Below are 17,730 nucleotides of genomic sequence, written 5' to 3' on the forward strand. Positions count from 1 at the left end.
GTGCCGATACTTTAAAGCTCATTCAGTGACTCTAGGCATGAAGTGAACTCGGGTGTATTATTTTCCTCTTCGTCTTTATTGTTTATTGATTTCAATCATATCGAATAATTAACACATTATATCACGCTACGCGTGTGTAATTATTTGTCTTAGATTTATTAACCTGACCCAGTACTTAAACCATTCATTTATCGATAGTAAATCTTCCAATATATTTTTTAAATGTGAAGGTAAAAAGACACGGCGATTGATGATGATACAGACGCCAACGCCGCCCTCGGAAATTTTTCGAACACTAGAAATCAGCACTTTGTCTGCCATCCGCCAGGTAGCGCAACAAAACACCCAAACAGTTTTTAATTGTTTTCAAAATTAGCTAAGCTCTACACCTATTCTGAAACCAAAGCAAGATCATTGTGAAAATTTAATACATCGCAATGTATGTCTATTCCAAACAATAAATGTTATTAGATGCCAAAAAATCTGTTTGATGTCCAAAAAGATATGCGTCAAAAACAGGTAAGTTTGAAGGGCTCCTGGAGCGTTATGACTTTGAAAATGAAAAAAAGCCATCGTCCACCTCTTGGGCAACCATTGTAGCTCTAAATGTTATAAAATATTTTATCATAGTTTAAATATTTCCTCAGCGGCATTTGAACTACGATGACTCAAAGCACAAAAAAGTGCTACGTTTGATATAAAATATCTAAACAAAAAATTTTTACACAACACTAATTTTTTTTTGCATATTACCAATTATAAGCACTATATCTGTAGCTAATTTCATTGCCTTAGCGCTTGTCAATAAAAACATATTTGTGCTGAAAAATGTCAATTTTAGGGCAATATTTGGAGGGATGAAAAAAACAAAGTAGTGCAAATACCAAAAAAGTGTATCGTTACATTTTGCTCCGACATCATCTTAACAAAACTGCTATATTGGAACCGTGCTATTTTTAATGGATCGTTCATAAAACATGAACTAGCGGAGCAAGTGAGGGTCCGCGCCATCATATTCGCAACGCTACAAACGCGCATGAACAGTAAAATCCAACACATACATAATATCAAATGAAAGAGGATTGCATTACCTTTCGAATGATATCAATCCCACAAAACAGTATTTATAAGGAGATGAGTAATGACCTGCCAAAAAGTACCTAAACTGCCACATTCAGTGGGACCGTGGCCTTAACGCAATTGCCCTGCAATTTTCCTCTTCTTTTACAGCGTGGCTTTAATGGGGTCTTCCTAACAAACTGATAATGACGTCAGGGTGATCGGTGGCCGAGTGGGATAGCGCACACCGCACACCACCTTAGAACACGTGGAGCGAAAGCTCGTGCTACAGAACCAAGGGTTCCTGGGTTCGATCGACACCCCTGCCAGTTTCGATCTGGATAAGTGTCGTACCGGCGTGAGGGCGTGTATCACTACTGCGTGGTGCACGTTAAAGACCCCAGGCTAGCGGTTGTAATGCACTGGCTAAATTGTTTATCTACAGTGGGTTACAATGTCGCCATATTCTGGCAGACTAATTTCCTTCTGGATAAACAACTAATGACTATTTTTTTTTAATGAGGTCTTTTGTTGATGTAGTTGCTGTAGTTGTAATAGTTGTCATTGTTCTAGTTGTTGCTGTAGTGTGGCAACGTCGTCGGTGTTGCCAAATCTTGAAAAAGGTCGACCGCCACCAGCGGGAATCGAACCCGTGTGCGCTGCCTGCGAAGTGGAGGCGCTAACAGAGAACTACACCATTTGTTTTTGTTTATTGCCTAGTCTTGAACAATGACATATAGCGCCATGCACTCATTAGATCCAGACGCTAAAAGACACCAATTTAGTGGCTGAGGCGGAAGTAACTAAATGCATCTGAAATTGGAAAACTCCCCAAGCAGTGGCAGCCACTCAGGTTGAGGTTCACCGAAGACCCCACAGTGTTAACAACACGCTCAATACTTGGTTTTCTATCTGTAGTACGGGTTGCAAAAGGTACAGTTTCTTTGGAAAGAATAATATTGATAACAAAATGCCGTGGAAGCATCGTTAATGCCAAGAGCTTGTGCCGGGAACTATAGACAATTGCAAGCATGGCGCCACAAGTGGTGCCCCATGCGTGCAAGCGCGTGCAACGCGCGGGTGAACGTAGCTTTGGCAAGCTCGTAATCGCATGGGCGTGCCTGCTCGAGCAGAGACATGGCGGCGGCCAGTTGCCCAGCTTGCAATCGTCTATAGGGAGTATTCACTGACGGCCATAGTTGTGTGCGCGAATGCTGAGCGCGTGCTGATGGCGAGCTTCCACAGTTATTTTGCAACGTGCATTCCGCACCATCAAAAGTGCCGGTCTTAGCAGCGTATTGATGTGAGCTCGTTCTGAGCATGCGCTCTAAACAGCACCCACAAATATGGCGTCTAGTCAATACTCCCTATACTTCGCCTCACCTTAGCATGGACTATTGCTAGCCACGCGTGCCGAAAGCCCGAGCTAGTTGCTTTGGATGAAGCCTCGGCGGCTGCACGAGCGCTCATGGAACGAGTGCTCCAGTCAAGGCAGTCGAAGCTAGCCGCTCGCGCTAGCACAGCCTTCGCAGTTAGTCCATGCTAAGGTGAGATGACACAGCCTTTTCACCTTAGCGGGGGGGGGGGGGGGGCAAAACACATGCCTTCCCCCCCACCCTGAGAGCTGGGGGGGGGGGGAGGCAAGGGCCCCCCTTGCCCCCCTTGCCCCCCCGGTTGGTACGCCCATGATGAGGAAGATGAAGTGTAATGCACCACAAAGATTAGAGTCAGCGCATTGTGAGTGTTCTTCCTTTGAGTGCTCGAAATTTATTTTTTTTGTGCGACTGCTTCCTAGCGCTATAAGTGTTAGTATAAATCAGCAACTCGCCGAAGCACAAGTATTGCTAATAAAGCTTGGCGGACTAGAGAAGCAAGACTCGACTGCAGCGCTGCTAGTTCTCGTGACCGCCACTGAGCCCATGTCGCAGGCGGAGCTGTGAAACTGAGCTTGCTTTAGTAACCTTGGTGCGACCCGCGTCGGCCGTGGCTACGCCCGCCCCACCCTTTCCTCGTCGTCGTCGCAAGCGCTTGCGTACCTAGTTTCCTTTCTTTTTGCTTTCCCGGGGTGGCGGTCCAGGCGCGCGTATCTAGTGTCCTCCGGCTCCTGGGGGCGGCTCTGTGTCGTGTGCTAAACAGCTCCGCTGGTCATCCACCTTCGCAGAGTCGAATGGCTCATGGATTGTTTACACCCTGCAGAATTTCTGCTCCGTTTGACGGCAAATATAAATAGCCTAAACGTGACGTCCTCGCAGTGCGCTCATGATTATTTGTGTTTGTTCTAGTCGCGAAGAACAAAGTTGGCGGTGTAAAATGTGTATTGAAAAAAGTACCCGGTCAGCAGCAAGGGCAGCACAATAGACCCTTTCCGAAATTCACTCTGGCCACTGTGATCACTATCATCATCATCTGAATAATGGCATATGTGCCATACCAATGGCGGCTTTCTAATTACTGATGAAGGAACATGTTGAAGATACTCCTAAGCTGAGGATTCGAGGCCTATATATTCTAGACGTTAGCACGTTGCGAAACCGGAATTGAATGCAAGCGCTGCGTAAGTGTTCATTTCTCTAATTCGAGCCCAGTGAAACTGTTAGTGGCACAAAATCGACTTCGAAACCCCTTGACTTTTACAACTTTATCAAGGCGTCTGTCTGGGTTGGCGCTTCGTTCTGACTGGTTGCATCGTTGTGGGAATCGACACTGGAAGAGATGGTCCAGAAAAACCTGTATAGCGAAAAGTTTATTCTCGTCTGCCGTTGACATGCAAAAGTGACGGTGCCCGATAAAATACTGCAGGCTACGGGTTTATTGCCGCCTTTCGTATGGCAAAAGTAAACCGCTATTTCAGCCACCAGATGGCACTGAATTTCGGAAAGGGTCTATTGCCACTTATTTGGCGCCAATGAAAGGCCGGGTTTGTTAATGTACCGCAGATCCAAGCATGTGGAAAAAGCTTTGCGCTGCGGCGTCCAAGGATACTGGGTTCATTCCACACCCCTGCCCCTTAGGTCTGGATGAGCATCACACGAACTTGCGGTCCTGCATCGCTTGCAACCCCACCCTTGGTTAGTGTGATTCTGAACCAACAGAAGGCGGTGGGATCGCCTTCAAGGCCGGTACATCAAGGCGAGAAATCGTGTGTGGTGGCGCTTCGATGCAGTGGGATATTTTTTCTTTATCCTGAATTTGACATCCCTGGTCCCTTGCTTGTTTTTTCTCTGCACGAGCTTTCTTTGGAACGCGCACAGCTGTACCAGTTCTCATGCAAGCGGGCCAGTTGCCTACGCTCCGAGCTCACGTCTCCAGCAAATGTAGGTAGAACAAAACGAAACAGAACAAAACAAAACTTGAGCCAAACAAAAAAGTAAAGAAAGAGCGTCTAGGCAGCAGAAGAGCAGGCGGCGATTCGGCAACGTAACAGATAGTGAGAGCGAGACTGACTCGACAAGGTTGCTGGCAGCTGCTTATTATTGTACAGTGCGTCACCATCTCGAAAGTTCGGTAAAGAAGGTTCGAGCGTCACGCGCTCGAAGCGAGGATGAACTGGCACTTTCGAAAACAAGAAAGCAGGGCGAAAGTTACGTCTGGTAGAAGAATGAACGCGAATCATCTAGAATTCCGTGACCGAGCGTTGCTTTTTTGGCTCTGCGGGCGGCAATATGACGGGCCGGCCCTTTTGTCGTGCATGTGTTTGGCTCTTTGTGGATTTCCAGGAAAACGTGATGACGTGATAGACTTGGGTTTCCGAAAATCTAGCTTGAAAAATTAACTACCTTAAAAATATAAAAATATATTTTTTTTTTTTTTGGGGGGGGGGGGAGGCGGTCAGGTGTCCTATTTAGGTGGCGGGTGTTTATTTTGACCTAAACCACGAGACTTTAAAACACAAAAAATGACACTTGGGTTTAGATGTTGAGTTTGGTAAACCCAAAGTAGGACTGGCGCGTGAGTCATAATAAAGAAATGCCGAGGTTAAAAATTAACTCACAATAATATACGATACGAATTAATTTTAATACGAATTCAGTGATAAATGCAACGACTGGCCAGGCAAAGATTCTGGGTCCATGGATAGCCTTTGCACTTAGTTTACAGTTTTTTTTGTTTTGTTTTTTACCGCAAGAATAAATTTGGTATCGCCGAACGCTCATTCCCCGCCCACTGTAGTGCTATAGGTCACAACCAGATGTCAAAGTTTCAGCCCGATCGGATACTTTATTCAAAAGTTGAGTGATTTTCTGAAAAGTTCAATGTGAAAATGGCGGCTGACGGAGTTTTCGAATACATGGAATTCTATGGCGCCAGAAACCGAAAACGCGCAAAAATGGGCTCTATTTTCCCATTGAAATTTTCAGGAAATCACATAACTTTTGAATAAGGTGTCCGTTCGGGATGAAGCTTTGGCATCTGGTTGTGACCTCTAGCTCTACCTCTGGGCGGAGAATGAGCGTTCGGCAATGCCTAGTTTATTTTTGCAGTAAAAAAAAAAAAAAACATATACTTTTCTTTTGCGGCACCCTGTACCAGTCTTAATTTGGTGATTTACGCGCGCAAGTAGTAGTGTGCAAAAATGAAAAGGTGCAAACAGGCAGAGTTTGGCGTTGTATACAATATAGTGTAAGCACGCACATGGTACACTGATTAAGAATGAAACAGCTCTACATTTCACACTAGCGGTGAGGGTATCGAAAGTTAAGGGTGCATCAAAAGCTAAAGCATGTACACATATACTGCTCAGGCCATTATGTTTCAATGCTCATAGCACTTTATTCCCCTCAGATTTTGTGTAAGTTGGCTCCTGATTGCTTACAACAGAAAGAAGGAATCATTCTAACTCTGGGCTGATAGAAAATCTCCACCTCTTGGCAGCTACCAATCATCTTGGCACCGATTATGAGTATTCACTGCATGCCAACGGTCGCGTGCTTAGAACGAGTTTTTCCCACGTGATTTTATACAATCACAATTGTTCTTGACAAACAACAATGTTTACTCAGACAAGCGGTCAGATGTGAAGCTTAGAATATTTTTTATTGATTGTGGCAAACATGGCAAGTTGCACAGGTTTTTTTTTTACAATCCGCGAAGTAGAATGCTCCTGAATTACCTTGGTCTCTATACCTTGTCTCATCCTACGATGGACTAAAGGTAAAAGCCACGGGCCGCCAGGTCCAATCAGTTTCCACGCTAAACCATGGCATGCTTAGCATTGGCCAGGGGCGGACAAATAATGCTCCGAACCCAAAAGCGCTGCGTCATTTCTATAGTTACGACACTGCAAACAGCCTGTATGTCATGATTTTTTTGCAATGTAAAATTGTTGAGTCATTCGGTGCCATTCGATTCGAACCACTGTCCGCCCACCCCCATCAGTGATCCGAGACGCGGGCACCGATACCTGCATCAAACCGAAATACCGCACCATTTCTAAGCGGCTTGCGATTGGATGTGGCGGTCTGTAGCCTTTGCCATCGTAGGGTGAGACGATGTATAGTGCATGTAGCACACAGAAGAGCACGAACTTAATTGCAGTGGGAAACGAAAACAATAATGATAAACAAGCATTTAATCACGTGAAAACTGAGGGCACTGCACATAAGCAGAAGGTAAGCTTTGTTTCACTAAATACATTACCAGTAAAGCATCTGGTTCTATCCTGCGAGTGAAGCGGAACATACAAGTACGAGCATACTGCCCTGAACTACACTTCCAGTGAACAAGCGCATCATCCAAAGCATCGAGCTCGCTTTTATACCTTTTTGTGCGCTCAAACCTTTGAAAACACATTTATAATCAATTGTATTATTTCAATTATTTGTATTAGGTGCGCCTATGTGCGTGTGTGTGTTTGTGTGTGTGTGTGTGTGTGTTTTGCGTTCACGTGCACTTTCTTAGTTATATAATATTTTTTTCAGAAGTCCGACAACTATAGTCTGTTTCATCATAAGTAAGAACCGCATAATCAAAGATGTAGACAAAAACAAACAAAAAAAAACGCGAACACGCGAACACACATTCAAATGCATTTGAAAGTCTTGAAAGTAAACATATTCGACAGATATCTGCCTGGTTGGGTGATAGTTAAAGTCTGAAAATGTATCTCCAACCAAAAATTGAAAAGCAACCTGACGTTTCAAAACCAACACGGTTTCTTCTTCAGGGGTGACTGAAGGCACGCGGACACAGCAGCAGCACCCAACCTCTTCGTCTTCAAAAAAAGAAAAGAAAAGAAAAAAAGAGAAAAGAAGAAATTTAAAAGGAGAAGTTAGGAAATTGAAAAAATCGTAAAATAACTTGGTAGTTATGAAGATGGTCGTCTCTTCCGCTTTGCCGTCAGGTCTCTGAAGCCATGCGCGTACACAGAGGGCAGAGCGCCCAGCGACCTGTTTAGGTTTCCTGGCGTGTGCTGGATTTGCCACGATTCCAAGAAAAGTCTTCTTCGAAAATTGGGCTCTGTGTCCACCACGTGCGGGTTCGCGAAGTCAATGCGATGGTCTTGGGTATGGCAATGTTCGGCGATGGCGCTGCGCTCACTGTCAAACTTCCGCACGTCGTTCTTGTGTTGGCGGATACGCTCGGGAAAGTTCATCGTCTGAAGAACTTTCCTGAGTTATGAAGATGGTCGTCTGAAGAAACGACCATCTTCATAACTACCAAGTTATTTTACGATTTTTTCTTTTCTTTTCTTTTCTTTTTTGAAGACGAAGAGGTTGGGAGCTGCTACTGTGTCCGCGTGCCTTCAGTCACCCCTGAAGAAGAAACCGTGTTGGTTTTGAAACGTCGGGTTGCTTTTCAATTTTTGGTTGGAGATACATTTCCAGACAATAAAAATGCAATGTAACGGCGCATTCAAAATTAGTCGTATAGTTTCTTTGAGAGCAGCAGTTTCGTTGGGCGACATTGTTACCCGTTGAAGGCTACAAAAAGCGCAGTACAACTGTTAGCTCGGGGTTTTTAACGTGCATTACGCAGCATATGTGGTACGCGATCGCACGACGGTAGGATGCAGATGGCCGACTGAATCCAGGGTCCTTGCTAAAGCCCCTAGATAAAGGCATTTTTACAAGTACCGCCAACCATTGTTGTGAAAACGCGCGAGACACGTGCCACGAGCGGGTGCTCCGTCGCCATTGGCTTTCAGGGAACAGTCATTTTAGTGCTGCGCCGCCATTTGCCTCCAAGGGCCGCTCGAGATACGGGACTGGCACCGTTGAGGTTATTTGAAAAACCAACGCAAACACATCGAGGGGATTTAGTCCCTACAGGTTCTGCAGCGTGAGCTCCGTGCTTTGAACGGAGCTCGAGCTCGAGCATTTCTCCACGTGCTCTGGTCTGTGGTGCCACACCACACTCGGCCAACGATCCCTCACCGCACTTGGTTTAGTCTGTGAGCTAAACTAAATGAGCTACGCTTAGAGTATCGGCGCTTTCCCCCCGATATTGTTGTGGCCGCCGCGATCTTGCTGGTTAGTAACAAATCAAACGCAACTGCCGATCGTCATGATTGAAATGCGCGACTTCCTCAGCATTAATTTCGGCGTCAGGAAGCTCACGTAATATTGCTTTGCTTTGTCGCGAAATGTTTAAACATTTGTGGAGGACGGAAAAGCGTTTCCTGTGATTTCAGATAAAGCTTCATATAACTGACAACCATTATTTTAAGCACCAAGATATGTATGAAGCGTAGCTTATTTAGTGGCTTTAGTTTAGCCCGACCGCATAGGCACACAAAGAGATACGAACAGCTTGACCTCGCGCTCTTGGCGCTGCTTCAGTGGTTTCATCAGCCCGTAGCGTCGGCTGTGCTCCGAACTAAGGTAAAGCGAAGCAAATACTCGGATCTTAGGGTATCGCTAGCCAACCCAACAAAAATCACTTAACACGCCCCCCCCCCCCCCCCCCCAAAAAAAAAAAAAAAATACTCCGGGTTTATTTTGACGAACTGGAGATCTTTTAACGTACAACCGAAATATCAGATTAGCCTCCGTCGGAATGCGGGCATCTCGGCGGATATTTAAGCCCAACCAATATGGATTCATGGGCCAGCGCGTTGGCTCAGAGACACTGAGGCGATTTAAAGTTTTGTGTTTTTCTTAAATATCATTGCCACTTAAAAAGCCACCGAGGTGGTTTTTAAGCAAAATATAGTCGAACCATTCTGACAAGCATAGTTTGATTGCGGAAATGATTTTTGCAAGTGATAAAAACATTAACATGTTTTCGCATACGTGGCCGATTTTGAAATTGCAGAATGCATTTCATGGCGCCCATTTCATTTGGATCGCGTCGGGCGTGTGTACCGACGCACAGTGGAACGCGCGCGAAAGTACCTGTGGTGCACCCTCAGCCTCGCGCTTGTTGTTCTGACATGTCTGGCTCGCTCACTGCGGGCATCCAGGCATCTGACACCCCGACATCTGGCGCTTTTTCCGTCTTTCACGTGGCGTTCCAAGCGGCACACGACGAAAAATGCACATCAAGCTGTTCTTGAGCTCGTGTCGCCATCTGTACTTTGTATTAAGAAACTACAATTATTCGTAACTTAATGGGAAAAGTTTGACGTCTTATAACATTCTTAACGTGTTGTATATCAATATGGAAGTTCCGGAAAATGTAATATCGACGCATGCTTCATAATTTAACGTCTCGTTACTTTGATTAGTTGACGTGATACCGTTTTTATAGCGCCATAAAATATTACCATTTTAAAATTTATTTTTTATTTTAAAATATACATTATCTGTATAGTTTGTTGCTTACTTCTTTCGTTTATTATATTCAACCGAACGCTCACGTAAAATATCGTAAACGGTGGGACGTTATAACTCGAGAAAACTTTTTTGCAGTATTAGAGACTGTGGTCTATTAAAAGGTGAATAATTAGCTAACAACTAAAAATAACTGCAATATCGAGACATTAAAGTATTGCTGAAAAAGTGCTGTTTAATTTGGCATTAACTTTATAATTGTAAGGTATATAGAAAAAAAGTTATAAGCCGTCAAAAGAGCACCAAAACGTAATGCACGGTGGGGTTGCACCTTAAGCACTCCAGACTATCGGTGGTTTTGCACTGAAAGAAACTCCAATCGGTAGCGTGTAACAATTCTGCATTGATTCTGACAGTTTAAAGTCACGTTGTTCAACCCTAACGGCAAATTTGTCTTTTGACTTTGACACACATTGAAGTATTCTCAAGCAATATGTTTCTGCCACGGGGAAGTGCTTCTGCTTCATTCGCGAAATTCAACCATGACCGCAAGTGTTGTTGTAAACACTAGTGTCCAGCTCGGACATGAATAACGCATACACACTGTGACACTCCTTAGGGACAGTAGATATATTAGATTGTTTTGGTCCCGAACCTCAATAGGCAGCGTGGAGGGTGCCTACCCTATTGAAAATTCCATCAACATACGTAATTTGGGGCACTGACTGCCAGTCAGCGGCCTTGGTGGAACGTGATGGACCATCAGACGTCATCTGATGGTCCATCAGATGACGTCTGACTGCCACTGCCAAGGGAATTTCATGAACAAGGGCAGCATTTATTTAAGAGTAAAGCTATACGCACTCATAAATATCGCCAAATGCCTCGATAAAACAAAATGTTCGAGAAAAGAGAAGCAGGACCACCGCGGATCGAACCCGCGACCAATTGCGTACAAATCGGACACCTTAACCGCTATGCTATGCCATTGCTTAGGAAACTCGATTTGACAATTCATTTTATACGAGATGCTTCGGCTGCAAATGCAGTTAAGCCTTCAGCATGTTATGCAAAGCACTCGTATATCACTCGCCGTACTTCAGTTCTACTCACCTGCCATGTAGAGTAATTTCGCGCCGTAGAACGATCCTTTTGTTCGCGCTTCTCCGGCCCAGTAGACCTGGTACACCTTGTCGTCTTCAACTACACCGCTAAAGTCCCTTACATCGTCGGAACTCACAACAGGCTGGGTCTTGTCGAGTAGAAATTCTACTAAAACATAAGACATTTTAGAGCCTGGGCAGGATCGACAGGTTGGAGCAAGCGGGCAAACAAAACGAGTCGAGAGCGATCGTTCATGAAAGCTCGGCGAAGCCTCTATGGGCGAAGCGAAGTCAGCGAACTGGCGTGTTCGGCGGGCTTCTGATCAAGGTTGTCGGTCGGCTGCGTGTCATATCTCTAACATGAACGGTTTTATGGGCTCGCGTCCCGAAATCGTTTTCTTGTGCATAGATTATTTTTCGTATTCATAGATTCGACGAAGTAGTGGTATCTGAAGGAACTTTACGTCCTTTGACCGTACGTCTGTCTGCACGTCAAAGCTTTTTGACGTACAGTCAGAGCCGATCGATGTACAATCAGAATCGCCATCAAGACATCTTGATGGCATTTCGCGGCGGCCGACTGCCACCAGCAAACCATCAGAAAGCCGACAAGTGGAGTCTGACAGGAGTTTGACTGTCGGTCAGAGTAACGTGTTGGCCAATCAGACATGCTTGACGTACAGTCAGGCACAGTCAGCGGTCCACTAGAAAACATTGACTGCCAAAGAGGGTTACAATGATAGATTTTTCCTTCGGGTACCATCGGGGACAGGGGTGATCTTGGAAAGTGGACAAGGATGCTTGATGGTATTTAATAGTTTTTCTTGCGGCCGACGGCGGAGAGTTAATCGACGTGGAGGCTCACGTTGTATTCAATACAACAAACAATAATAAACTTTACTGGTGCGTAAAAAAGCTACGCAAAAACAGTACGAACATTAAACACTGTAACAAAGTGATACACACGGCTAACGTAGTTAGGCAACCAAACAAAAACGGACGTCCTCAGGTGTCCTTCCTCACGTACGGTGAGGACAGCGGCGAGGCCGCAGAGCAGGGACTGTTTGCGCACGAGAGAAGAAACACGGCGAACTGCGAGCGAGAATTACTGGGCCCCTAGTTCGCGTTCAAACCCAACGGTACCCCGTCCGGTAAAGGGCTAAGACAGCGCCGACACCTGTCCCTTCCAATCAGGGTCTAGTCATAATCCCATTTGGTACGGACCCTGACGCACTCCCTACCATTCTGACTGAAAATACCACCCTCGTCTAGGGTGAACAAACGTAAGATTGACTCCAGCTGAAATATAAAAAGAAACTAGCTCCGGTTTGTTTATGAGCCGGAGAAGATATTCCTATAGAAGACAGTCTCGATGAGAAATGTCCAAACGTGCCTAACGAGGAAAACGGTCTTCTCAGAGGAGAGCGCGAGCATTAAGTACGTCAAAAAAAGATAAACGGAGGATATGCCGGACACAGCGCGCATGTGTCTCGCGAACGCAAGTGCAGTGGAGAAGCTCTGATTACGGGGAATTCTCGTAGACCGCATCTCCCCTTGGCTAAGCCCTCCGCAACGAAGAAGCCAATACTGCGCCTACGCTCTGTTGGCCTTGGCTGGAGAGTTACGAGTATCGAAGCGGGTTGCGGAGAGCGTTGGGGGACAAAGAAAGCGATCTACAAAAACTCCCCATTATGGCCTTTTCATAGACTGTGTTTTCCCCTCCGCTATCCCCTCCGCAACGAAGACGACAATAGGGACTTTTCGTAGATCGTTTCCGGTGTGCCGCAACGCTCTCCGCAACCAGCTACGCTAGCCGGAACTCCACAGTCAAGGCCGTCGGCGCGCCCGCGCAGTATCGGCTGCTTCGTTGCGGAGGGCTTAGCGGAGGGGGAATCACGGTCTACGAAAACTCCCTAATACCAGTGTTGCGGAGTTGCCACTCCGGAGTTGGAATGATTCCGGAATCAATCCACATTTTCGCGACCCCGGAATAGAATGGGAATGGAGTGGCGGCAACGGTGAGGGGAATGGAATGGGAATGGAATTAGATGCCTTTTGCCCGGAATGGAATGGGAATGGAATGGGCCAGGTTCTTTATATTTTATTTATTTATTTATTTATTTATTTATTTATTTATTTATTACGTTCAGCTATACTGAGCCAGTCAGGGAGTCGGTTGTTCAGAAATAAAATGAGCAGGAAACTGCGAACCCGCGTAACGCCCTACCAGGCTTATGCTCAAAAGAAAAAAATGCAATACAAAACACAAGCGTCAAAGCAAAGAACAGAGGGGGGGCGGGGGGGGGCGTGAACGTGACCTGCTGCTCTGGTGATCCGATACCCAGGAAGGAGGCCAGGCGTGGTCTCGCTGTGCGGACCCAGACTTCGTACACTTTCGAATCGTCTCGAGCGCGCTGTTCCTCGAAGAGCTCGCACCTGTGCCGGCAATATCAGGTCTCATTCCACGAGGTCTCTGTTTGAATGATGCTAGGCGAAACTTGAAGACTGCCATTCATGCGTTGGAGGCGGAGAGTCGGCAGGAAGGACCGTCACAACAGGGATGCCACCGTGTCGATTTTTCAACCGTAACAGAAGATAATACATGTGCTTTAGGATGCTTCAGGTGGTCCACTTTCCTCGAAAATTCCAAATGCAACTGCCTGCATGGTCTTCAACGAGGTCAGCTACAACGAAAGTATGTATTGTCCTTTCATACAGCAGCGTGGGTAAAGTTTCATGTTCAAGGCAACACCTACAGATTCAAGAATACTAGTTCATCCCACCGTGACGTCATGCGATCAGTGCTGACACGGGCGCGTTTTGATGGAATTTATTTTAGAGTTCGAAGTCTTTTCGCATCACTTGTCAGTCAGACAGGATGGCAGGGAAGGGACCGCGGTCAATCCTTGATGGAACGTTTTTTAAACCCATTTAGGACTCTTCGTCCGGAACCACTACCTTCAAGGCGAAGTGCCAAGCCTGCGGAAAAGTAACTTCAAGAAAAAAAAAAAGAAACTTCCACTTTAAACTTAAAGCCTCGTCTCAGTTGGCGTCTCAAAGAAATTTGAAAACTGTATTGCATTGTATTGTATTGTATTGTATGCTTGTATTTGTATTTCCAAAGACTTTTTCCCTCTTTTTAAAATGTATTTCCGATACGTATCACGATACATTTTTATAGATATATTTGAGACTTGAGTATTAGTATCTTAGCAGCTATTTTCACTATTTTCATCTATCCGAGTATTTGTATTTCCAAATACATTTTTGAATATTTCTGCCCAACCCTGCAACGTAATGCAGCTGTCAAGTGACACTTTTAACGTTTAGGAATTGGAGGAATGGAATGGAGCGACTCAGCCATTCCAGGAGTGGGAATGGGCTCAGTGCCTCCATTCCTAGGAATTGAAAGGAATGGAATTATCGAAAACTCTAATTCCCCGGAATGGAATTGGAATGGAATGGGGGTGCCCATTCCGCAACACTGCCTAATACTGCGCCTGCGCCGCGACGGCTTTGGCCGTAGAGTTCCGGGTATTGTAGCACGTTGCGGAGATCGTTGCGGGACGGCAAAAACGATGTATGGAAACTCCCTTTTCATCTTCGGCGTTCCGGGGATAGGAAAGCCACGCTTGACGGCGGCTCTGACGTTGCTCATTGCATGCCGACTCATAAACCCCAGTTTTTCTCAGAGCGACTTCAGCCAGCACCTGGAACCACCCGAACTTGACTTGATGGTTACGAGAACGTTGTTTGAGCTCGAGATGGGGGCACAGTGCTCGGTCTAGTTTGTAGAATGACGTGCCAGTCGTTTGACGGGAGCACCTTCTCGCTCCGAGCGTTCGCGTGGGCTCGAGTGGGATCGCGTTTCCGGACACCCCCGGGTCATGAGCAAGCTCCGAGGCCATGGCCCCGCCGTGGGATAGATATGTCTATGGTCACGGCGGAGAAGCGCGGTTCAACATTTACAGCGAAATACAAACAAAATACCTAAAACAAAACGCCGTCACGGCGGCAAGCGAAAATGCGGCCACCTCACAGGGTCCAACCGACGAACCTACCTCACATGCCACTATCTTCCAAAGTCAGTAATTCCACTGATTCAGAACTGGCAAGTCGTGCCTGATTCTTGGTGAGGTCCGACGGCACGTCTCGGAACGGAGTGTTTTCACTAGAACATTTCTCGCTTAGAGCAGAAATTTCCAGCAGCAAATGTCATTTTTGGTTATTTTTTAACCAATTTTGTAATTCTGACAGCAGCGGATGGTTAGCGGTGTTCTTCGGGAAAAACCAGGGATGCTGGGTTCAATCCCCATTCCTGCCCGTTTCGATCTGGATGAGCATCTTACCGGTGTACAGTCGTGTATCACAACTGCGTGGTGCACGTTAAAGACCATAGTCTAGCGGTTTTACTGCACTGGCTAAATTTCTCCACTTACAGCTGAAACACAACACACACAATGAGCTGATTTACTTCCGGCTGTATAAACATGCACGCAACACAATTGGTTTACCGCCTACATAAAAGAAATACCAATAACTTCGCTCGTCGCTAGTAATTTATTCAGAAAGTTTTTAATGCTTTTTTTTAAACTCAGCCATATGGGATTTCAGTGCCGCCAACATTCGCATTTCTAATGGTCGATAAAAACCCCAATAAATACTTACTCGCACAACAAGCTTGCTTTCAAGACATATTGCGCCTCGCATTTGAGCATAAGCAACAATCGCAATCTGTCTCTGTTGGCTATGTTGCACCGTATTTCATTACTATTTATGTAAAATAATCCTACGACCCATCCTTTAAAAGACTTTCCATAAAAAGTCTCAGGGAGCTTTCATTTCGCACATGCATCTTCAACCGAACCGCAGTTGTAAGCGCTTGCTTGCTAAACTGTAGTTGCTTTCCTGTTTCTTTTTTTATATAAACAGTTCAACAGTTTTATACCATAGTTACACGGGCGCCCTTAACCAGAGTTAAGTGCGACTGTGGTCAGATTCAACCATGGTTAAGTGTGCCCGGCGTGCATTATAACCGAAGTTACGCTCAAGTATATTTAGCAGTTACTGCCAACTGTACCCTAGTTACCCGGTCACCCTTTACCGCAGTCTGAAATGAAATCAGTCACACTTAAATGTGGTTACGGGTGCCCATGTAAGTGGGTATAGACGATTCCATTTTTTTTATTGCCAATATGCGTAACATTTTTCGGTTGCGCACGCCGCGAATAGTTTCGAATGTCTACAGCGTTTGTAGCCTTGAGCCGTCACGCCTCATCCTTACTAAGGCATCAAAGCAACCAAAAATATTTGAAAGATATAATGAGACAAAATGACTTACGAGTGTCATGGGGAACCTTTGCCTGAAAAAAGAGAAAGAAAGAAAGCAGATGTTTCAGCTTACTACACGAGCTTCTTTGAACACACTAAAATACGTGCACTAGCATTTCAACGTTAATACATAAAATAAAGTGAGCTCTCGCTTTCAATGCATCCATAGATTTTCATCAGGGCCCCCGTTGCAACACGGACCTCAAGCGGCCGTAAGGATCTGCTAGGGCCACAAATGAGCTGCGCTTATACTTCGTTTCAGCTTCGGTCCAGACGCAGCCGATGCTACAAGCGCGAGCATGTGGCCCAGAACAGTGCTTGCACTGCACGAGCGCGCGTGCTTGGCAGGGATGCTGAAAGCCCGGAGCTCGCGCTTGTAGCTTTGGCTGCGTCTGGACCGAAGCTGAAACGAAGTATAGAGTATCGGCACACTGTTCCGCAATTTTGTTGTGGGCGCCGCCATCTTGCTGCTTAGTACAGAGCAAACGCATGTGCATATCATCATTATTCAAAAGTGCGACTTTCTCAGCATAAGTTTCGGTGTTAGGAAAAGATTGGGTGTTAGGAAAGGCCCGTAATATTGTCTATCTCTGCCTCGAATGGTATAAACAATAATGGAGTACGAAGCGTTTCCTCTGATTTTACATAGAGCTTGAGATAACTGACGACCATGATTTGAAGAACCAAGACTGGTTAGTGTTGTTACTCTGAAGCGTTGCTTTAGCTCTAGGATCTTCCTAGGCCACATCCCCTACCTTCCTGGCGCCCTGGCTACTACTGGAGAGTGGAGCACGATAATCCCTGCTCACGTATCATTTAAGAAGCTTAGGGCATTGAGGAGTCAGTGGAACAGGATGATCGGTCCACCATACTTCTTCCATATGCTATCATAGTTCTGTATTTACCTTGCGCGCCAACTCTGGCAGATTGGGTGCCCTACAAACGTGTCCCAACATTCTATTGGTATTCGTAGGCAACACCAACAGTCTTATAAAATTAGGGAAAGTAACATATCCGAAACTTGAAGCGCTGTATTTGGTCATGACTGGATGTCGTGAAGTGAGACTGGAAAATCGAAACTAAAACTGCTGCCAATGGTATCGCTAGATGCTTCGCGCGATACTGTGCCACTAGGATCGCTTCGATTTTGCAAGAGGTCCATTTCCCACTCGGCGTCATCAGAGTGTGACGATGTATACGTGGAGGGAGAGAAAGTTGTTCGCACCCTTGGATTTCATGATATTATAACAATTTTCTCTGCAGTGAAGAGGTTGCATTTTAGTGCCGGTCTGAAGAAGTAAAGAAAGAGGGCCGCGAAATTCTGGAAAGGAAGTGTAAGCGGCGAGGTCGCAAGATTCGTCACTCAAGCAGTGAACTGGGTCACCCAGGTCAGGGGACAGTCTTTATCGAAGACGCTGTGTGAAGGGTTCGTACCGGACTTTCAGCAGGTGATAATATTTTAGTTCTACGAGTCCCACTTTGCCGGGACAATTGTCTCTTGGGCGAAACTATCGGTACCGGAACCT

The 17,730-nt window shown here is 45.7% G+C and overlaps 1 protein-coding gene across 1 annotated transcript in view; it reads right to left on the reverse strand.

The window, feature by feature from the left end:
* LOC115318147 overlaps nt 1-17,730 on the reverse strand; it is an 88,142-nt gene that overhangs the window by 39,852 nt on the left and 30,560 nt on the right. The window contains exon 2 of the mRNA XM_029977876.4: nt 16,215-16,236. Within this exon, the coding sequence (XP_029833736.2) occupies nt 16,215-16,236 (22 nt within the window). The remainder of the gene's footprint in view (nt 1-16,214; nt 16,237-17,730) is intronic.

This window comes from Ixodes scapularis, unplaced genomic scaffold (genome assembly GCF_016920785.2).
Source record: "Ixodes scapularis isolate PalLabHiFi unplaced genomic scaffold, ASM1692078v2 ptg001264l_1___fragment_5__unscaffolded, whole genome shotgun sequence".
NCBI lineage: Eukaryota > Metazoa > Arthropoda > Arachnida > Ixodida > Ixodidae > Ixodes > Ixodes scapularis.